The sequence below is a fragment of the Rhipicephalus microplus genome, chromosome 5, assembly GCF_043290135.1.
Source record: "Rhipicephalus microplus isolate Deutch F79 chromosome 5, USDA_Rmic, whole genome shotgun sequence".
NCBI classification, from domain to species: Eukaryota; Metazoa; Arthropoda; class Arachnida; order Ixodida; family Ixodidae; genus Rhipicephalus; species Rhipicephalus microplus.
The window spans coordinates 67,295,045-67,319,154 of NC_134704.1; the positions used below are offsets into that span (position 1 = coordinate 67,295,045).

Sequence of the window (24,110 nt, forward strand, 5' to 3'; positions counted from 1 at the left end):
CACTCAGGTCTGGAGGTTTTCTGTCATTTTGATGAAACGACGAGAACGAAAGTACTTCATTTGTTGAATGAAAGCTATATAGCTTCAAGGTGTCGGTGTTGATGGCAGCAACCACTGCGAATACTGGTCATGCAGATTGCAAAGCATTTCAGTGGTTAATAAAGATGATAAAAAAATGTTTTAGTTTTAGTTTCCTAAAATTGTATTACTGAATGATCGGTAATTGATATATGGGAGGTATCGGGTTCAATACCCAGGGCCGTTCGATGACCCAACGGTTTATCAAGGGGTGGAGCAGCCACCGACCTGAATCAGCTATATCCACGCACCTATGTCACTGGCCGCTTACCAGTACAACAGGTACACGCGAACTTCGAAGTGGGGCTACCACAATAGGAAGATTTAGTCTCTTAATTTAGACGAACACATACCCCAGCATAAACACACTTTCTAAAGTACACCCTTCCGAATATCACGATGTGTACCCCTGGTGCGGAGGGATACCAACACTTATGCACACTACATACAGGTTCCCTCGCGTCCTGCTCTGGCAAGCTTGACGCTCGTACAGCTCCCACATTGGTCTTGGGAGGCGCGACTTTCGGAGCAGGCCTTGGGAAGCCACTTGGTAACTCTGGAGAAGGCCCGGCGAGCCGCAGTAGTCAGTGCAGCTCTAGATGAATGGCCCCACCTACTTTAGTTACTAACAGACAGTACTTATAAACGTTATTTATCTCTGTTTAGTCGCTTCAGGGGCACCCCACACTGGGAAGCTAAAGCGGCATGGCAACATACAGGGTTTCTTAATTGCTTTGGTGTTGCTCCTCACTTACGTAAGCGATGATTCATAATAATGACTGGAGACTAATTCATAATTCATAATTGGTTTTCAAGTGGTGACTAAAATCCTAAGTAACCTTTGGAACGAGACACACCGTTCTCAAACGTTGCGTGAGGTTACGCTTTTTACTGCTAGGGTTCGGGTTGTTCGTAAGTTTTGTGAATATATTCTGTTGGTGTTTGATACTTAGTGACTGGAGTAAAGAGCTTACAAGTTGCCACGATGTTTTGCGTGCGTCTCTGAAGCAGTAGGCACTGTGCCTTTTCTCGTGTTACAGCTGCAAGAACTCGTTCGACAAGGACCGCGTAACGAGACCAGTGGCGTAGCCGTGGGGTGGCATCCCGGGCCCGTGTCCCCTCTCTCCACCAAAACTGGTTTCCATGACATGCAGAGCTAAAAACGACTATTTAAAGGAGGCACCCACCCCTAAATGAAAAGAGTGCCCCACCCCCCTCTTGAAAGAAAAAAAAAGCACTACATATGTACTCCTTTGCCCCGCCGCGGTGGTATAGTGGCTAAGGTACTCGGCTGCTTACCCGCAAGTCGCGGGATCGAATCCCTGATGCGGCGGCTGCATTTCCGATGGAGGCGGAAATGTTGTAGGCCCGTGTGCTCAGATTTGGGTGCACGTTAAAGAGCCCGAGACCTCCGGGGGATTTCCGGAGACCTCCACTACGGCGTCTATCATAATCATGTGGTGGTTTTGGGACGTTCAACGCCACATATCATATCGATATGTACTCATTTGATAAGCCGTCACGGCGGGTTAGCGTCAATCGTGGTTAGGTACCGTGTGCTGAAGTTGATTTATGTAGCAGTGTCCAGGGCCAGCCCAGCATCTTCGCAAGCATCAGCGCTTCATATCAGCTTCTGGTGTCGCTAATACGCATGTTCCAGTTGACATCGTTGCGCGAGCTCAAACAACTGGCTATATAAACATCTGCAACATTTCACAACTTTTCAACTTATGTTCGAGCGTGAAAAATTTGTGCGTCATATCATGACGTCTCGCTCAATAAGAAACACGCAACACGGTCACCTTCCCTCCGCATGCTTAGCATTATGTCGATTCCCAGGTACGTGAGATATGCCGAATTTTTTCTTTAAGTTTTCTTTTATTATTGCGTGTGATAGCGGTTACGGACACCGATGGCGGTGTTGGAAAACTACGGTGCGGCACGTGACCCACGTTGTGATCTCATAACAGCCTTCGCTGTAAAACGTTTCCGCCTAGAGAGGGAGAGGAATTTTTCTTGTGGCAGAAAAGCTAGGAGGTCGGCCTGAATCCATTTTCTGGCCTGCGACGCAGCGTTAGGCGAGGAGAGGGGCTGGAAAAGACAGGGGAGAGAGAAGGTGTTCTTGATGATGAGGAGGAAGTTAGCGATGTAGCAAGAACTTGGATCTGTTTATAGTCTATTGTCGAGTTCTGTCTCCTGTGAAAACTTGGCAAGCGCTTTCAGAATATCGCGCTGATGACGAGGCGGTGTTCCCAACAGAACTTTTTTCAGAAACTTGCTGCTCGGTACACTTCATCAAGACGGTGGCCATTGAATTACCTGGCGCTATATGTCGTGGGCACAAGATATGTTCACCTGTCTCAGGCCTCACCGTTGGGGCACTGCCGATAACGTTTACGTAACGACGAGTGAACGCCACACTTATTCGTAACCGGCGCAATAGGCTTGTATTGCACCTTTTTCATGGTTGGCGATCACCTAATGTGTATATCTAGGTCGAGTTCGTGAAGATGGCGGTGATGGTGAATTGATAGGGGCAAATAGGCTGCCGTAGGCTGCCGTCGGAGATATACTCTTGAAGATTCGCATGAAAGATATCTCTCTATTGGTGTTATGCATGCTCCCGCAATGACTCCCATCGTTGAAGTACAGCGTGGCAGTCCAAGACATGTTCTCAATGCCTGAGCTTGCAAGATTTGCTGCCTACGCCCATGAACGTGATCACCTATTGGAACAATGGCACAGCAGTCCAATCATTCTTAGCCATTTTGTATTTCGTGGTTTTTTTTATCGTTCGCACTTCTGTAGTGTTCATGCTTATGAGGATGATGTCGGTGATTGTTCTATCATTACGTTCAGTCCGTCGTATATCTCATTCGAGCAATGTATCCTAGACCATTCGAGAAAAGAAGAAAACGTAACGTGAGGCAAGCTTCGGGGGACAAAGTTTACCATCCGGCGCACTGTTTGCGCGAAAGATAATGAGAAACGTGGTTGTTATGGGAACGGGGCTGTCATTATGAACTGAAAGGCAGCAAAGGAAGGTACAACGTCCGGCGGCGTGCACCGTGTTTCGAACAAGCGAGGAGTTCGCCACCGGTGAAGTCATTTGCGATTTTCGCTTCCTCTTTGGAGGAATCGTAGGAAGGTGGGGAGGTAGAGATCGGAACCTCTGCGCTGCACCGGTGGATGCTAATTAGGGAAGCCCTGTGGTCATTACCGCGGCTGTGTGTCGCACCTCTCGCTGCTACCGTGGTGGAGGGACTGTCGTTAGCGCGTGGGCCAGCCGAGGCGTGCCTGGCCTGCCGAACGTGAGCCGGCCGCTTCCAAACCGTCAATGTGAATCCACGCGGTCGTTAGCGAGCGGTGCGACCGCCGATCGGGTCCGTCATGAAGGGCGCGGCTGGTTACCGGTGGCGGCGAGTCAAGAAGCGTGACAGTGACTGAATGGCGGCACGCTATACAAAGGCGGGCGGGTGAGCGCTTTGTTGTAAAAGGGCGAGGAAGCAGACAAACTGAGTTGTGTTCGTGTGCGCGAACAAAACACACTAGCGTGGTCTTGCGGAGATGCATTGAAGGTTCTTCCCTGTTTATTTATTGATGAATATCGCCAAACGTCTAAATATATTGCTGCTGCCATGATTGGTGAGCTAGCTGGAGTGCTATCGACAATTTTGGAACAGCAGCAGTCATTCAGCAGGCACGGAAATCGCGGTAGTTTTCTTGCGATAGCAAGTACATGGACACTTTCAGCTGAATTTCGTCGTCGGCGTCCCCGTCACTCACTGTATATATATATATATATATATATATATATATATATATATATATATATATATATATATATATATATATATATATATGTATATATATATATATATATATATATATGTGTGTATATATATATATATATATATATATATATATATATATATATATATATATATATATATATATATATATATATGCAAACGCAACAAAAAATAAACGAAGGAAAGACTCCGGAGTGCGGAATCGAACTTTGGTCCTCTGAATCATGTGTGCGAGGCGTTAACCACTGAGCCACCGAGGAGCAACCTTCACTCCAACCACTAAGCCACCTTTGCGGCAGAGCTGCCACTTTCTTTTTTCGTTCCTCTGCAATCTTAACGCAGCCACTGTATAAGGGTTCGAGCCTGAGACTTCGCGTTTACAGGTAAACGTGAATTACGTAATCGTCACTTACAGCTGGCTATGCTTTGTACGCTGAGTTACAGTTCGTTTCATTTCATTTCATTTCATTTCATTTTATTTCCTTAAAGACCCCTTGTGGGGCATTACATAAGGGGTGGGTACATAAAAATTGAGCAGAAAACAATCGTTTGTCCTAAAGTGAAAGATGATTAGTAATATTGGTTGTGAAGGTAGAAGTACAAGTAAAGGCAGGAATGTCGCCTGAAAGGCCATTCCAGGCAACTGCTGTGCGAGGAAAAAAATCATGTTGAAAAGGTAGCGGTGCGTGCACGTGGGCGTGCGACTTGAAGAGGATGATTAGTTCGTTGAGAGATGTGCGCTGGGGGAACAAAATAAGGTGGCATGCGCATCGAGCTGTGAAAAAACTTATGAAATAACGAAAGACTGGCGATACGGCGGCGGAGGGAAAGGAGGGGCAGTTGAAGTTCTGCCTCTAGATAAGATACGCTGACGTCATGGGAGTAAGAATTATTGATAAACCTAGCGGCACGGTTTTGAATACACTCAAGGGCGTCTTCAAGATAGGCCTGTTGCGGGCTCCAGATTGGGGATGCATATTCAAGTTTAGTTCTAACAAGGCTTTTGTAAGCTAATAGTTTTACATTTCTAGGTGCGTTACGTAGATGACGTCGCAAGAATCCCAATGTTTTGTTTGCTGATAATATGACTTTCGTGATATGCAAACCCCATGAAAGATCGTTGCAGTGTGTGACCCCCAGATATTTAAAAGAATTAACAGTTTCAACTGGAACATTACTGATGGAATATAGAAAAACAAGTGGAGAACGGCGGTGGGTGAAGGATAAGGCTTTGCATTTGTGAGGGTTAAGTTCCATTAGCCAATCATCGCACCATTGTTTTACATTGTTAAGATCACTCTTTATAGCTAATTGATCAGAAGCGTTACAAATAGTGTGGTAAATAACACAATCGTCGGCAAACATTCGGATTTTACAGGATACATGAGTTGGGAGATCGTTAATAAATATCAGGAATAAAATAGGGCCCAGAACCGACCCCTGCGGGACACCAGATGTTACCGGAAGTGAAGTAGAGGTAGCATTGTTAACAAAGACAGCTTGAGTGCGGTTACTTAAAAATTCATGGATCCACTTTAGGACGTCGCGGTGTAGGTTTAAGCGGGAAAGTTTCAACAGAAGGCGTTTATGGGGTACTTTATCGAATGCTTTCGCAAAGTCCAGGAATATGGCATGTGGGATATTGTACTGCCCTTCGTAATTGTCCGCTCGTTTCATGTGCGCTTTTTCGGCAATATTGTGATGTGGACTTCACAAGTTACGCCTTGTCCGGTCCGCATTGCAAGAGTGCTTAACAGGCGGACATCCTATATAAGTGTCTCTCATTCGCACAAAAGAGGCACTAGTCATTTAACCGAAGCTAGAATTGTTCAATTTTTTGATCGACAGAAGCTTCGTTTACGCGCGAACCTGGCCATTCTTTAGCTCGCTGGGAACGTTGGCCGAGGTGATCTCGTGGCGCGGTTACCTTCGGCAAAATATTTTCTGATCCTATAAACTAAAAGAATGACTCCAAAAAAGATAGTTTCAAACGAGAAACAAATGTCTCTCCTACATTTTAACATCAGCTGTGTCTCTACAGATCGTCGATGCTTGCGGTTCGTGGCCTCCGTGATCAGCTTCGGCACGCAGCTGGAGCTGACCGATTGGTGACGCCGACACGCAGTGACGTGCAACGCATTCACTACCACTTGCAACGACGTTGATTACCCTGAGAGTGCATGCACACATGGCCTCGAAGAATGTGGCAGTGGCAAAGCCCACAAGAAAGGGGGCAGGAGACAGGCCTTCAGGGTACTGCATTGGCTACGAGGCTGCTTCAGAGTGTAATTTTCAATCTAAACCAATTCGTTGTTTCCCTGCGCTGTCACTGTAATTCAAATTGGGCTCCTGAGGAGCGCGACCTCGAAAGGGTTGTTAGTTTTGTCGTGCCAGACGAGTTGGTTGTTGTTGTGTATATGGTAATCACTACAGTCATTTTGAATCTTTGGTCGAATGTTCACGTCATGTGCAGAAGAGAACCTTCATGTCCTCGAAGTTAAAGTTTTATCTTTTTAATTGTGCAGGGGTGCTATGAAAGATGACTCGAGTGAGTTTGCTCCGAGCTTGCTCCATGGCGGCCATGACATCAAGACAGTGCGGAGCGCGTGATAGCAGCGCTGATAAAAATGGCTACAAGAAGGCGCGTGGCGACAGAAACACATGTGGGACATTTGAGGAAGTTATCAAAGAAACACAGCCTGCGCGCGTACACGTGAGGGCCACCACTCAGTCAACATTTCAGCAGTGCAGGACCGCCAGCTTGATTGCCGCGCTATCTTTATCGCCGAATCAGCACGCGCCTCCCACTAATGTGGTACTCAGATTTGGGTACACGTTAAAGAAGCCCAGGTGGTATAAATTTCCGGAGCCCTCCACTACGGCGTCTCTCATAATCATATGGTGGTTTTGGGACGTTAAACCCCACAAATCAATCATCAATCCCACTGTCGTGTTCGTGGGCGTTTGCGCTCTTTCAGGCAGCTTCTTTCGTTTTACCTTAAGCATGAGCATTTCCACTCTCGAAGGCAGCAAGGGTGCACACGCAGCACTCTCGTGCTGCTTCTTTTCCCTTGTATCAAATATTGCAGTTGAATATAAAGACAAGTTGCCACCATGGGCGCTCGCATCATGGCGGCAACGCAGATGTAAGTTGATACGTCGTGAGTGCGGTGAAATCGAATGCGATACGTAGTATCGGTATTCGGTTGGTATAAATTTTATGTCTGCGTGCATGTGTGCATGGTCCACGCGATATAGCTGATAGATGAATCTTGCCGCTCACTGACGTTGATGCGTGAGCACTGCTCTTTGGCAAAAGCAAAAGTCATGGGCGGACCCGATCTTCGTAGCGGGCGTCTGCCACTCAAACTGATTGACGGATGAGCTCAGATACAAACTCGTTGATAGGCCCGTTCAACTCGTGACTGTCGTGGTGCCTGTGAAACTGTCAAGTGTTAGATGCGGTGGACGCTAAGCAGCAGCTTCTTTGCATATAACATAATTTGGTCATTTCGAACTGCCATAGAGCAGCTTTTGATAAACAACTGCTTAAAGCTCTTCAATTCGGTCGTCTACTCATCTGGTTGGTATGGTTCGAAGTGAAGGCTGCATCAGCTCTGTCTTATTATTTTGTTTACACCAGTTACTTTGAGCTTAATGAACATAACGCTGAACACTCTTGTGTTAATTGATAAGGTTTCAATAAAAACGGCAATAATTATCACGGGTATATTTGGCAAAGCCAGCATTAGTATAGAGCTCTAAAACGGTATTCTTATTGGTACGATAATAATTGTCATCATAGTGGTAAGGTCTAATTAGCACTCTTTCACTTTGCGTGCTCATGAATAACGTCGCGTTAATTAGCATAGTTTAGTTTGCGTGCCAAGTAGCATGTTTTGTTATAACAGTTCTAGTTTTACATCGTTTAATTACCATGATCTTATAGTATGTGGCGTCATTACCTCGGTCTTACTATGGATTGGTCAATTACCTTGGTCATAGCATGTTCTGGCATAACTAGCCATGTAAAGCGACCGGCCAAATAGCTAGTTAGCTCGGCAAGTGCTCGGGTGCTAGTAGATGATGAAGGGGACAAATAAGGTGCGCACCAGCCGAGAAGCGCGCTAGAACGTACAGGCTGATAATTGATACGGATCCTCAGGTTTAGCTGTGGTCACGCTGATGGGAGGTGCTCGGCAGGAACGAATATCGGAGGCTACCGTGCTGATTATTCTAAAGCAGACTTAGTGCAGACATTAAAAGCTTCAAAATGAACTTAAGCAGCTCGTGTCTTTTAAAAACATCAGGAAAAGCTTCTGACACCCTCATTGCATGGGTGCACGTTTGCACTCAGCGGAACGAAAACCAAATAAAAAAAAGGTACCTTTGGTTTGAAAACACCACGTGAAAACATAAATGACATACGTCTACAGCAATGCAAGCGGGAGACCCGTATTATTTGGTGGAGCTCGACAAGTGTGGTTGTCAATAGTTATGTTGTCCCAAACGCTCTTAGGCCTCCTAGAAGATTTAGACTGCACTGTGTTCGCACGGTTATTGACTCATACTGTTCGTTTAGGTGTCTGGTCACGTCATTCGCGGTTTTCATTATCATGGTGTGCGTGGTCTTCTCTAAAAGTTAGCGTCTGTGTCTATAAGATCAAAGGCTGCTATTAAGGCGCACCTTATGACATTCCGTCAAGTCCCGATTTAAACGTATACGGACACAGTTTTGCAGTTGTGATTTCTTGGTTAGTTGTTGGTCACTCTTTTCACCCGACCGACCTGGAAGGATATCTAGACCATGCATGTGGTGGTACGTCGGTTGAAAAGGTACTAAAAATATCAGCAAAAATGATAACAAGTGAATCGAAAATTTATATAATAGAAAAAAACGTGAAATTTTTTTATATGACTTAAGTAATAGTTTAGTAAACGTCATGCTTATTCGCTTACTTTATTGTTTTTGTAGGGCCTTGCTGGAGAAGGAAAAAGTGGGCGAAATTCACTGGGATGATTGGCAAGAAGGTAAGTACCTTGTAGATAAAATACATCACGCTTAAGGCCTGGTCTGGTTGCACATGTTTTAGGGGCGAAGCTCCTTAAAGCGGCACCGGTTCGTCCCTCGTAGTTGTGCGTAACATGTTTCACGCTTTGACCTGCAAGGCGGTGCCGGTGGGAGAGTTCTCCTGTGCGTTGTTGAACAATAAAAAGTTTGCAGCGTGCGCGTTAACTGAAAGCCGAATTCTCGTGTCTCTCATTCCTCATTAGCAGCCATTAGCATATACATTGAGCACTATCTGACAAGAAAAGGTTGCTACGTTATACTCGCTGGGCGTAACCTCCTTGGTTTTAGAAAGGTTTAGCGAGCGTTGGGCCGCCGTGCCATGAATACAGTGAACTAGTATATACCATGAACTCGAGGTGGTTAAAGGTGGGAAGTAGACACGAAGCGCAAGCCGTAAGACAGTGTGCGTGTGCCACTTCTCGTTTAGTCCTTGGAATGTCCGTTGGATTGTGGTGCTTCTATATGCGGAATATATGATGAAAAGATGCGAGATGGTGGTACTTGGAGAGTTGACCAGATGGGCGAACAGACACACACATATGCATGGACGGACGCACAGATGGCTGCACGGACGGATGGACGCAAGGACTGACGCAGGGGCGGATGCATGGACGAACGCAGGGATGGACGCACGCACGGATGGGCGGGTGGACGCATGGATGGTTACACAGACGGACGCATGGACGGACGGAAGCAAGAACGAATGGACGGATGGATGCTTCGCCCCATTCTCTATCATTCACCCCGTGGATATGCTGCCTTTTTTTTTTGTTTTACGGCGCTTTTAATAACTGCGGTTCCTTGTGGTTCATTCCTGTGCACCACGCAACGAAAAACTTACACTCACGAGAAAAAATGCGTCGCATCTCGCAGGGCGTTATGATGTGCTGCAACATTTTTCTTCCGTAGAAGGAAATTCATCCGGACTTCATTTCGTGGTGTGTCATAAGCGTCAAATTGGGCAGACTGATCAGGAATCAGCCGTTTCGTTGGCGTAGAAAAGGACCGTTAGGAAGAAAGGACATCAGAAATACAGGAAAGGCAAGGACGTATATCAGTTTTGCATAACCGGTGTGCTACCTCCACATGGAAAAGGAAGGGGGGGGGGATGAAAGATTAGTAAAGAAAGAAAAAAAAAAGAGAGAGACGGAGCACATACGCTCCGAAATATGGCGTCACAGCGCAGAGCGCCAGCATTGTGTGGTGTACGGCACCATTAAAAAAAAGTCTTGCGGTGTTGCACGACCGTTATAAAAAATTATCCTATATCAGCATAGGCTCAACCCCATCGCAATAATTTCGGCCGGATGTACGTCATACAAGAGTATTGAAGACGTCACGAACGTCCGGCATTCTCGACCTTGCGCCCTTTGCGCCTTGGTGTTTGGGGAGAAGCTTCGGGCGACAAACTACTCGTCAGGACACCGGCGTTCGGGGCAAATGACCTCCTCGATGGGGGATGCGTACGCCCCGAAGAGATTTTGACAGCTTGGGCAGTTGACGTTGAACCAGCGAAAAGCGCGGTCGTCGGTGTCGCGAGTCTCGCGTAGAGCACGAAGTGTGCCGAGCAACGTATTGAGATGGCTGCAACACCAGGCACCCTCGTCGTCTGCATGAACTGACGAGACCATCAGCGGCGCCCCGTAAACTCCCTTACGTGAACCACGAGCTCGACTGGTCCTTACGGAACTATATAGTGTACTTTTTTTTTCAACCGGTATTTTATTATACCCAGCTTTCAATAATTGTATTATGTGCGTTGCGTCGCATGTAGTAACTCAGAAGCGCGAACTTAACAAGTTTTGTTTACTTCGACCACTTGTAGTGTACTTTTAGAGCTCTGTTTTTTGTAGTTATTCTTTTTCATCACGCGTATCTTTGTTTTCGCTTCAGTTAACTTTTGTAGGCTCTTGCATAGCCCTTGATTGAAATAAATGCCTGTTTGTTTTTCATCAAATGTCCGTGTAATCTCTATGAGTACGTCAGTCAGACCCAAACATCGCTACACGTGCAGCCCCGCATGGATCAACCGGCCTGCATATGTAAATTTGAAATGTTCCACTAGGAGACCTTTCAGGCGTCGCAGGCCTAAACGCAAAGTGGTAGCCTCACGCCGATGTGAGATTGATGGGGCCTCACTACGAAGTGTGTTACAGAAGGACTCGGGTAATACTTTGTCGGTTCTGTTTTATTGCGATAGCAATTGTATGGACAGTCTCAACTGGTTCTTGCCGTCGCCGCCGCCATCATGCTGCGTACGTATCTATATAATGGAAAGCTCAAGAAACAAAAAAGGCCCCGTATCTGCATGTTAATCTGCAAATGTCGTCGAAATACAATAGTCTTGCGTGTGGAGAGAGGGAACAAAACATTTATTTGATGCTCTGCGCAAGATTGTTGATTGATTGATTGATTTGTGGGGTTTAACGTCCCAAAACCACCATATGATTATGAGAGACGCCGTAGTGGAGGGCTCCGGAAATTTTGACCACCTGGGGTTCTTTAATGTGCACCCAAATCTGAGTACACGGGCCTACAACATTTCCGCCTCCATCGGAAATGCAGCCGCCACAGCCGGGATTCGAACCCGCGACCTGCGGGTCAGCAGCCGAGTACCTTAGCCACTAGACCACCGTGGCGGGGCAAGATTGTTGGTGAATGGTATTCTGGAGGCGCTGCTTTACAGTGCCTCGAGCGCTCAGCGGAGGCGAACGAGCGCATCAAGCAAGGCACGTACACGTGAGACATGAGTGCCATTTGGCAGTTTTCTTGCAAAACGAAGCGCGTGGCTCTGACACGGGTGTGCGCGCCCGGGTAAGTGCCACCACCGTCTCGTCTTAGCAAAGCGTTGGAAACACTCGCCTTTTCGTGCAAGTGTTGCATGGTCAGCGCAGCGTGATAAGCCCTATGGTCCTTGAAATTACTTATGTATGCCTTTTCTAGTAAAAGACGCACATGCAAAATATATACGTATTCCTTTAGTGCCCCAGACATGCGCAATAATTTCTTTTTAATTGGCGATTGCACAAGTATGAACGCTAAATCTTGAGCAACATTGGTGGGTGCTGCGGATGGGGTCGGCCGTTTCAAACCCCTGTGCCGTTAAGAGTGGACAAACAGACAAATCTACAGTCAGACAGACAGACCAAAATTTTTGCGTCGAAGGTCCCCAAGAAAGGCTATCGTCTTTAACAAAGCCGCCCGCACTCGGCACTCGGCTCGTCGCGATGCGCCAACGCGCGCTTATCATCCACGCGTACTTAGTCCTGCAGAGGGGGAGGGGGGGTTAGGTGCTTGTGTGCACGCGCTTATCCTTCGGTGGGGAAAATCATGTGCCTTGGCCTTTCACAGGAACGATTGCGTTAGTTGCCTGGGCCCCAGAGGTCACTTCGCTTCCTGGACAGGCCCCGTTTACGAAAAGAGCGCGCTTTTCAAACACAGCGAAGTAACAACTGGGACACTCGTTAGTTAGCGCTCATATATGCAGCTGTAACTAAGTCTCGCGCGTCGTTGTTGTTTAAACAACGCGTTGAGCGTCGAGTTGTAAACGTTGGTAGTTATCTCTCGTCTTGTATGCGTTGTTTTCGTGCGTCATTTGTGCGTAAGCAGCGCACTGCATTTTTGGATCTGCTATCAGCGTTACATTCCAAGTTGTTGCGATCGCATTTATTGATTCGCCCTTGCGGCGAAACTGTGACTTTTCAAGCTAAGCGACAAAGAGAGGGAATGAGTAGGCGGGTTCATGTGGCGGGGCCACATAAGACCGTTAATCTCTCATTTCTTACCATGCCAATTATAGAGAAAACAAGTAACCAAGTCTGATACTTAGCTACTACAGCAAGGAAAGCGTCTGCAACAGTGTACAGCCATGCCAGAGATGGTGCTTTTTTCCGCCCGTGGGGTCGTACCTTAGCGCTGATGGCTTGGAAACTAGACATGATATGGTTACACTTGCCGAATAAGTTCATTATAGCGGAGGAGCTGCGGGACAGCCCTTTATATGACTCAGAAATGGCGGTATCTTTTAGATATGCGTATATGTGTCCGGTGATACCGGCTCGCCCATAGTCTGTCAGCTGGTGCCCATGGCGGGAAATTACTGAACGCCTGCTTGTCGCTGTCATATGCGTATTATAGCCCTTTCATTGCTCTATGTACATATAACGTAGTTATGTTTGCAGCAGGTCTTGGCGAAAACGTCTGCAAGCAAGCGTTTTCACATATAAGTGCGCTCACACTCACAGACGGAATGAGAGAAACGGTGGTAGAGTCAGACGTATTATAAGTTTATAGGATCGTCGCATGAACCGCGAAGCAAAGCGTATCACGCAATGTAAAAAAGAGAGAGACAGAGAGAAGCAAAGAAAGGCAAGGAAATCAACTTGACATCCGGTGCAGTACCCTGCATTGGGGGAAGGAATGAAGGGGCGGAAAGAGAGACAGAAGAAACACGAGAGATGGAAGGAGTCACAAGCACACTTAAGGGAGCACATCAGGGCTGCTGCACGGGTATGTTGAGTAAGTACTTCAATAGACCTTTTGTTGCCTACTACGCTGTCGGGGATCGTGTGCATGGTCCCGGAATCTCGTTTACAGCATATGACTTCAAGGCCAAATGGTTCAAAAATCATTCGGAGTGGGCATCGCTGGGTGGCATAGCGAGTGCATGAGAGGTGTTATCCAATGCGAGCTTTCAAAAAGTGTCAAAACATGTCGTGTCAGTAACAGACAACTCAAAAGCAATGGATCATGTGACATCGTGTGCAGCATCATCGGTAGTCGGCGCAGCCAGCGCACTTCTATTCAACACAAAAGTAGCCCGCAAGTTAGCGCCGAGATTTCCTCTTTTTAATAATATTGTGATTATATGTAGCCTGTGGCAAATTATCTATTGTTACCTATCGGCCATTGGCTTCGTCCGTTAGGTCTATAGTGTGCTCCTATATTGGTATGTTTTCATAAGAATCGCTGCAAATCTTGCTTATAGTGGCGTCACTACAACACAGCGCGCGTGATTCACACGCACCTTTTCCTCGCAGTTTCCATGTTGCTAGGCTTCTCCGGCTGCCTGTTCCTGCTGTACATTCTGATGCCGGTGGTCATCAGGCTGTCGAGCGCCACAGCGGCGAATCTCTCCATCCTCTCAGCAGATTTTTATGCGCTCGCCATTGGTGTCTTCGTCTTCCACTACAAGGTATGGTAAAGTTTTCGTATACGATGTGCTTTCTAATTCTCTATCTGTAACGCAGTTGATTTATTTTCTTGCATTTGCATAATTATGCAAACTTCTAGTCACTATTGAGAACGAAGTCGGCGAAGAGCGTTTGGGCGCGCACCCTTAGTGGGCAATATATCATGTTCGGTTGCTAATTATGATGCACTGTCTTCAAATGTGTCAAATTTGCATGGCGCAATTCGAAGCCACTCAATATTACGTTCCAAGAAAGATAATGAAGAAATGTATTGTTTTGCGCGAGTTTCAGTAAATAATGTTATTAGCTCGTAATTAGGTATCTAATTAATATTTAGGTAGTAAGTGTCCATTCTTGCATAAAAAAGAATAAAATAATAGTCCCAAGTGCAAGCACAGTTTGTTTTTTTTTTGGTTAAATTCATTTTAAGCAAAGAAACAAATTACCCTTGACGTGGTTCCTGGAACGCTGCACGTCAACAGGTCGTCGAACATGTTAGTATTGCCAGCAAAGGGATCTTCTGCAGCATTACGCAGCATGTAGAAGCTGGATAATTGGCATTTGTCCACCCAAGAAGTTTGCACGAATGTGCAGTCCGAGTTTCAAGCAATTTGAATAAACACACGGTGTGGGACCTGCCTCTAAGCTTGACATACAATTACACGTTGCTGCTTGAGGGGATATTGATAGAATGTGATTGCCATAGTAGATTATTAACGCACCTTCCAAATTCAAATTTATTCGAGCAACATTCGTTCCATATAGAGAGAGTTCAATATAGAGAATGGGTGCCGAACGCTGTTAGCTTTGGTTGAAACCTCCCACGCACGTGAACTGAAGAAAATAATAAACGTTCTGGACGAATCAGAAAAGGCGATATAACAAGTTATGTTTACCTCTCAGTGTGCATTGTTTGCTACAGTGTAACGTGTTCTAATGTACACTTGCATGGGAAAACGTTTTCTGGAAGGCTGCTTCCCAGCAGTGAAGGAGAAGCAGTTGAACAACTTTTGGAGTTGCGAAGTTGAGTTTTATCTTAGGGCACAGGTCGAGTATAAAAGGAAAGGTTGGCTATAGCGTCATACGTTGCATTCAATCGTTTTAGTGTTGTAACATTTGGTGCATCTCGTTTTAGAGTAATTTTCTTCACTGAAACAGCTGCCATGTGACTTGAACAATAGGGCATTTAAATATTTCCTCTTCTACAGCGGCGCTCTAAGGCCGCGTTCACACTGAGCATTCCGGCCGTTGAAAGTGCTCCGAATCCGGTTCGGCGGCGGCGAGATTTGCCGAAAGGGCCCTCTCCGCGCCGATCGCTCTCGGACCGATTTTTGCGGCGTCTGCCGCCGAATCAGTCGCCGCGGACCAATAGGAGCGCTAGTCAAGGAATTTTGAAAAATGGCGGCTAAGCCCTACTCACTTGTTATGCTGCAGTGCACGTAACTGAATGTTGAAACCAACGGGAGTTTAACCTACTCTGTGCCTACTTCGCCTCCGTATTTCGTGAAAGAGGTGACCGAGCTTGCTGTTGGCGTGACCGAGCTTGTTGCGGTCTTGCAGAGAAAAACGAACCCACCAATGCCGCTGGCGTCGGTGGTTTTTTCTGCTCTTCGTGCATTACAAGACAGCCACTTGGCAGCAAAGTAAGCCGTACTGTCTTTTCTTGCTTCTTGCGTACGAGAATCATCAAAGTATACGCCACCGGATAGCGTAGTGGCGTTTGCGAGTCGTGACAACAACCGGGTGACAGCGCATCCATCCCGCGTTCGCCCGGTGGTAGATGGCGTATTCGGCGGCTCGGGGCGCGTCCAGTGCGAACAACGCTGCGTTTCGGCGACAGGAGAATTTCGGTCGCTGTAGAAAGCGGATGTTTCAGTGTGAACTATACCCCGCGACAACTTTCTGTGGCAGCACAGCCAAGGCTACGGAGCCGAAGCACGCTTGTCTTACTGCGCCACAGCATGTAGTCCCTCAACGAAAACGTTTGTATACTGTTCTGGGTAACTAACATTTTACCATTCGTCACATACATTTTTCGCGGATTTATTTTTTAATTAGTGAATAAGAACGTTGCGCAGTAGAAAAAATTTCGTTTCACGCTCTCTCAGGTTTTTTGGGGGTTTTTTGGCTTCCGTCGACTCGCGTTTCCTGCAGCGAAACGCGAGCAAACGCGAGAAATCGAAACCGAAACACCCGTCGAAGCGGTCGGACTACTTGGCGCAGTAGCACATGTGCATAGGCTCCGCCCACGTAGCCTTGGCCGTGCTGCCACAAAAAGTTGTCGCCGGGTATAGGCATAAGTGCCTAGGCGAAACCAAGATTCTACCGTCCTATAGACGCGAGAACTCCCAGCGCATACGTGCCATAAACGTCGAACGATCCCCGTCACTCGCTACTGGTCGACTAAAAGTGAAGTCGTGAGCGGTAAATAACATGAAATAACATGTGTGCCTCTTTAAAAGGGCGAATACCATTACGCACCGCGAGACTACTAAAGACGAGGAAGGTAACACAGCGGCGGTGAAGACCAACTGATGTTTCTGGACTGGTGTATAATGAATAGTTTAGTAGAGCTTTAATGAACCCTCCAAATTGACCCAATACTTAATGCCAGTGTCGGGTGCTTTTGCTTCGCTGCACGGTTAATCTTCTGTACGTAGCGTGTGGGCCACGAGTTTTCGTTTGCTTCTTCAACGCCTTCTTATCTAACGTCGCAGTTCCACTGGCTGTACATGGTGTCCTTTTGCCTCGTCATCGCGGGCGTAGCGCTGTACTCATGCAAGCCCACTCCGCTTGGTCTGGGCCACCGAGAAGGGGACTCCGAAGAAGCGCTGGCCTACGCGCCGTCGGCAGGAGTGGCCGGAGGCGTGTGTCCCGTCACCCAGTACGGCTCTTCGGGCACCGAGCATGGCGCGGGGCCACTTATCTCGGTGTCTCACGCCGTGAGCGTACATCACACCTTCGGCACGGCGCACGAGCCCAGCCCCAAGACCAACGGTGCCGTCTCCTGATCATGCGGCTGCCCAGCGCCTCCGCCTGCTACGCCGACGACCAACGTTGCTCAATGAACCACACCGATGCCGTGCGCCTTCCATTTTTTTTTTCATTACGACGCAGTGGTGTCGTTTCCTGCGCGAGGAGAACGTGACCCCCCTTTTTAAAAAGGTCGAAAACTGGAACATCTGCTGTGTCAGTGTGGATTTTGTGGAACCAACTGGCCCCGCTGACAACGTCATCAAACCTGCATCGACGTGCTTTTGTAAGCATAGGCCAGATTCTGGTTACCGCGTGAACGATAAGAAATAGACTGACCTGGCCAGGGATGGCTTCTCACGATACTTGGCTTTGTTTAATGTGCTGTTTAAAACAGACACCACAGTGACATTCATGTTTGCATTGACTGTCTTCGGAAGAGTCTGATTGAAATAAAAATGAGGGAAACTGGTTCTAATAGATTAGGTAACGTAAGGGGCATATATTTTATTTTTCGTTCATTTATTGCGGGAAGCAATTTTCCCCTGTGCATCTTCCTTAAGTTGACTATTGAGTGCAAGTTCGGCATTGGTGTGCTTGGTCATAGGTGATCAACAGAGTGACCTTGTTTTTTTTTTTGTCGAGTCGATGAAAGTTTTCCAAGTTTCGCAGCAAGTTCTAATAGTGCTTCTCTTGTGGGAATATGTTATTGTTAAAATAGTCACGATATGACTTATCAAAAAATAGAGTTTCATGCGCTACAGAAACAAAAAATGATCATTTCTTGTTTGTTGCTACGAGGGGTGATGAAAGATTATTGTGTAAAATCGTTGGTTACTCGATGTGATCTCTTAAAAAACAAGAGAACACTGCATGGACGCGTCTCTTCATTATAGAGGCATATGTATGACACATTTTAGAGCTTGTCTATGACCTGGACGATATGTTTCGATTCCGGTGCTGTTTGAACACTGTTTGTCGTTCTTATTGTTCAAGCTTATCTGATAATCTCAGCGTAGTCTTGCTCAACGCCAATGTTACGTTTCAAAGAGCACCTGTTGCTGAATCACACAGAAATTTATTTTTATCTAAACTAGTGCATTGCGATCTAAACTAGGGATCGCAGGGTGTTTTTATGCTTGACCAGAGTCATCTTGACAACAGGGCTTTTTATGCTCAGAGCCGTCGACAAATATTCGTTGCACCACTTACATAAATTAAACAGGTGCTGGATAATTTTAAATGTTTGTGGAGACGTTGGAACAGCCCGAAAGTCAGTGTTATTTCCAGCCTTTCAGTCAAACAAATGCGTAACTTAACCTATTATTTCTCTGCAGAAGTGGATAAATGGTAAGCAGATAGTGTGTTGGGCGAAGTAAAGTCTTAAAAAGTACAATATGTATTGGTCTTATTCATAAGTAAAACGTAGTTGTTGGAAAAAGAATACCAGCACAATTTTAAATGTTTATGCCAGTTTTTTGTTTCGTTCACTTGCAATAAAGTATATAGACGCAGTCAAGTTTTTTTTTCTGAAGTTGCTACTAACAAAAGTTTTAGAGATTCCAGAATATTCAGGCTTTTATTGCTAGTAGCCTTAAATTTGTGCAACTCGTGTGCTCACCAGAAATACATGTTTTGTAGTGTGCATTATTGCAAACAAGAAAGCAGTGTTCTTTTCTTTTTTGTCTTGAAAACTTAGCCTACTCTAGCAGGCTTGCTAAACAGCTTCTTTTCTATAATGATGTCGATGATGACCTCATATGAATAGCGCTCACCCACAAAGGGGGATGGGCCAAGAACTGGGTGGCAGGAAGCTTATCTCTGGGAGCATTTATAGCTGATGCATTGGTCACAATATCAGTTTAGTTACCTTAATCTGCCAGGAAACTCCGCTAACATGATAAAAGCGAGAGCGGTTTATGCTAACAAAACTATTTGGCTCGGCTTCACAAGCAACATGGTAGACTAAAACTGTGGTCTTAATGAACATATTTTGAAGATATTGCACGTGTTTGATGCAAAAAGAAAAGAATTACTTCATATATACTGATTCTTGTTTGCCGAAGAGAGTTTTATGATACTTCATTACTATTTGCGAAGAAGTCGCGTGGCTAACTTGTACTTACTTACTCGCAACTGTGTATGTAAAGAAAAATTATTGATTGGCGAAAAAACAAGACTGAAAGTCGTTCATGGTTTAAAGTTTCTCCTCTTGTGTTGCAGTGCTCGTTTGCACGCCTTTATTTCCCCTTCTTTTTCTACAGTGTATTTATGCACTTCTGCAAATCGAGCCTTTTGTTTCATATGCATGAGTTAGCTGTTGTAATACCGTATTTTTTTTTGGTTTCACGAGATGACAGTCACTTGTGTATAACTTTAATTAAGGTGTCAAGATATTTGGTGCATTTGCCCTACGTACATCGGTCAAATGAACTTACGCGCGATCTGGGAAATAAGCTCATTTCTCACGCTCGACAAAGTACGAAATAGGGCACTTCAACTAATGATTTAAAGTGTGGGTAGACACACTTGAATGTTTAATGGCTGAGCAAGCATGCGTATTCATTAAAAAAACATCACTGACATGGAGCGAAGTATAATGCACTTCTTTTTACTGCGTTCTCTCATCATAACAATAAGCGAGAAAAGGAAAACTTTATGTAAAAATATCAGTCAAATACGTCAGGAGTCGCCCATCACCTCTAGCCATCGGATGGAATCCCTTGAGACACGACAGCAGAAAGGGCTTCACTGATGATGTCTCACTCGATATTTTGGGGTCTGGTCTGCGATATTTCGAAATGCTGGTGTTTCCTCATTGTGACTCCGAGTCACACTGCCCTACCGTCCGATAGCACAGGACCATCAACGAGCCACCTCTCTGAGTCCTCAGCGTTTGACTTCCACGAAAGCATCTTCTGCGACTGTGACTGCGTGCCCCATTGAGTCGTGTCATGCACCAAGAATTCGTGGATATGCGGCCCTGCAATTTATTTGAAGAGACGATGTCTTCACAAAGCGAATATCATCGAATTTGTGAGCAAATTCGTTCAGATGCGAGTTGACAGCACGTCGCGGACCACATCTTGTTTCCTTCGAATCACTGGGATGTGGGTCACAGATACCGATGCCGTCAGCAGCACGTTTGTGGTGTACTGGCTTGTGTGTATGCTTTTGAGCACGGTGGTTACGGAAACTATCTGCAATTACAGTGTTGCAATGCCTTCACGCATAAGTTTGTCGAATTGGTGCTTCCCGCACTTTAGATGATGCGTATATTATTTTGTTAGTTTTTGCGTCGAAAAGTCTACTTTCAACGGCCGAGTAATGATAAGGTGTAGGGAGTTAAGACTTTGTTGCCATGCGGCTGCTTTTTTTTCTTGTTGATACTTCTCGCTGCTGTGACATAGCTTCATTGACGGTAGGAATTGAAAATCAAAACTTCTGCAATAAAGCTCAGAACAAGTGGGAGAACGGTGATCAGGAACGCTGTGGGGTTTGTAAACGATTGTTTCTACGAGAAGTGTGAATGCTACCGCCGGTGGTGTGGTACTGTTATTTGTACATATTGCCATAGAAAATTTAGGGCATAGGTTGGTTTAGAACAATATTTCTTTTTTCTTCAAATATTTGTAGAATAAATGACGGTTTTTGTCGAAAAACCAAAAAACCAAAACGTACGGCAGTTATTGTGTTTATTTATGACAATGTTGTATTGGCTTTAGACATGTACCGTATTTAAAGTACGTGTGTCCGTTTGTACAACAGCAGTTGGGCACCCTTTTGCTATACTACACAATGCAAGGCTATTGATCGTTTTTTGTTCATACACATAACAGTCCTATAGGGTTGTGGCAGGAGTGAGTGTACATGTGAATGTATGCAGACAGCATACATTAAAATATTTAGGACCAAATAAGAGGAAATGAAATATGATCATATAAAGTAACTGTACACTAGCAAGCAATGGCATTTAAAAATTCAGAAAGTGGCAATAAATGAACTTCAGCAGCTAACAAACTCGAGTGTTCAGACGTGCGGAAAAAAACAACAACTTGAAAGTGTTAGTGGTTGGATAGAATGATCTAATGTTTGAGGTACGATAAGTTGCTCTAGTTCATGTAAAACAAGCAGGCTTCGAAAGAGAGAGATCAGAAAGGTAAGAAAGCGAGTTTTTGTGGGTGCACAAAAGCGTCAGAGATTCTAGGTGCCGTTGTCTTGAAAGAAGTTGCAGGCTTAATCCTTAAAAAGCAGCTGTTGGAGAGAAGCTTGGATCAAAGTGGTGGAAAATGAAGCCAGCACAATATAGCGCAGAGAATGAACCAGCACCGCAAACAGACGTCAGAACAGAATTCTAGGCTTCATTGTGCGGCCCCGTCGTTTCCCTCTTCCTTAAACCTATATCACTCCTCCCTCTCGCTCCTATTTCCCACCATCGTGGTGTACTATATTATACGAGGTTACGCCGTGCTTTGCTCTTCCTTTTTGTCCTTCACATACTCACATTCACACCACTGCTAATCCTCGGCTTTCATAGTTTCAAACCACCTTGACATATTATAGAAGGCTACGATGTGTATTACGCCCCTCCCCCCGTTATTTAACTCCCCACCCTTAATTCCCTGTCCCACCTACTTGCTGTGCTGTACTATACAAGGAGATGATTTAGAGTCCAACCAAAAGTTTTGAAGAAACCCGACGGCAGATACAGAGGACAGCCCATAACATCAACCGCTCTCTCGGAGCCCTTCCACCAGTGTATACACGTGAACTGAGCTCCACGGCAAAACAAGAGAGAGAGAGAGGGGTCATGAGCCACCCCGCGAGTGCTTTGAAGCCGCCGCTGCTACGTAGCACTGCAGTCACTCCTTAGGCACTGCGCCGTGCTCCCGACCGGGTTGCAGAAATTAGGTGCCTTTTCTCATCTTCTAACCACTACCACCACCACTCCTGAGGAAGGAACCAAGTCGGTTTCGAAAACTCAAGTTTCTTCAAAACGTTTGGCTGGAGTCCAATTCACCTCCCAGTTTCATAACCAACCAGACAGACTTCTGTCGAATGTTTACATTCAGCTGTTCAAACAGGATGGTGCCTAACAAATAGAGAAGGCGCTGTCGCTTATCACTCGGCGCTTTGTTTGTCCTGGCGTCATAAGCACGCGCATGACATGGGCGGAGGGGTGGCCACCACCCCCTGAGAGATGAACGCCATGCCTGTCCCGTACCTTCGATTTGCAGGATGTCCCCGTCATTCTTGATATACAGCCTTATGGCAATGCCTAATATATGCCCACGCATGTTTTGTAGGATAAAAATAACCGAGGAAAGAACGCTGATGTTGCATTTGTGGTGAAGCTTTGTAGCTGTGCTATGGACTGTACACAACCCATCTGAACCCCCCTAAATCGGTGAACCGGAGGCAGGCCGTTGTTTATTATAAAACACGTCGTCAGTTCATTTTCATTTTTTGCGTCCATATCGAAGCTTGTTTTTTTTGCGGAATCGATGAACAAGATGAGAAAGGGGTGTACCGACACTGGTGCTGTTTACTTTGTAATCATCTACCAACCCGACCAGGCAGGCGCCCCCATGCAACGGTTAGCTAGCATAGGTGAATATTTTACGGGGATTTAACGAGAGTGTCGCGAAACTAGAATACGTTTGCCAGTAGTAAGCAACATCAATCAACTCAAGGGATCACTCAGTGGGCATGACTCAACGTCGCCCATCGTATAGCATTCATTAGCGATATTGTAACAAACATTAGCGAACCTTAGCTTGTGGCAATCTGTGCTTGTAGTATGCGATTGAACGAGGTAGTCCAGGAAACTTCGGTGCTGAACTAAATGCCAGTGCACTCTATCAGAAGGTGCGTTGCACAAAGCGAGAGTTCGTCTGCATATTTGGCTGATATGTCCCGATATTGTGATGCCCGCCTTATCACCTGCAGGAGGGATGCAGCGCTACTACCGTGGATCACTCCTCGTCAGGGGCAAAAGTGGTGGCATTCAATTAATGCGCAAAAAACGCATGCTTTCAAATGTTTTGTCATAATGCGGGCAACGAAAAGCATTCCCTGACGAGCGGTGATGGTAGCAACGTGGTTTTGCTGGAGCCGGCGATAAGGTGGGCAACAGGATATCGAGATGTGTTAGCCTGATATGCCGACACACTCTCATTACGTGCAGCGCACATTTCGATAGTGCGCCGTTGGGCCAAGCTCGCATGCTTCGTTTAATTTTTGTAGCACCTGTGCATACGTCAGAAGAAGCGTAGTAGAATAATTTACTCGTAATGGTGTGACAAGGTGTCGCACAGGTCCCGTTAATTAGGGAGCCGATCGCCGGGCTAATTCGAAGGGTCGAAGTATCGGCCCCCCGAACCGCACCACGAAAGCGTGGACAATTTAGAAGTGGTCCTTTTTGGCGCGCCAGCGGACACCGGCTGTGGCCCAAAGAACAAGTCAGAGCCGAGAGTTGATAAAAACACACAATTATATTCTCAATAATGGCAGATCAAAAAAAAAATACACAAGTATGCACACTCCACAATAGTTGCATACAATATGTCACCAATCAAACAACGTACTACACAGTACAATAAGCCACACTCGAAACAACGGACACAGACAACAATACGCACTACAATGCAGTCGCATGCATTGAACAACCAAGACACTTAAAGACTAAAGAGATAGAAAACCTATTCAGTCCAAAGTTCTTGGAACAAAAGTCTGGATGATGCTCTTCCGAGAATCACTCACTCAAAGTCCAGCGTTGTTGTCGTTCCGCTGCCCTAGAAGTTTCTCTTCCAGGAAACCTCGCCGAAGTTTCTCTTCCAGGAAACCCCGCGTCTTCAATTGGCCACTCTCCAAGCTTCAACTTCTTCGCCGGAAACACGTCGGCTTCACACACGCAGCCGTTGCCACGCGTCTTCGCTCGATAGCGGTAAACACACACTCTTGCCTGTAGCTCGAGTCGTCACC

At 46.0% G+C, this 24,110-nt stretch overlaps 1 protein-coding gene across 1 annotated transcript in view; it reads left to right on the forward strand.

Annotated features, from left to right (window-relative positions):
• Window positions 1-20,802, forward strand: part of LOC142817816 (solute carrier family 35 member F2-like) — a 119,356-nt gene extending 98,554 nt beyond the window's left edge. Inside the window, exons 5-7 of the mRNA XM_075895635.1 lie at window positions 8,866-8,921; window positions 14,001-14,155; window positions 16,871-20,802. Coding sequence (XP_075751750.1) covers window positions 8,866-8,921; window positions 14,001-14,155; window positions 16,871-17,164 — 505 coding nt within the window. The 3' untranslated portion in view covers window positions 17,165-20,802. The remainder of the gene's footprint in view (window positions 1-8,865; window positions 8,922-14,000; window positions 14,156-16,870) is intronic.
• Window positions 20,803-24,110: the final 3,308 nt, after the last annotated feature.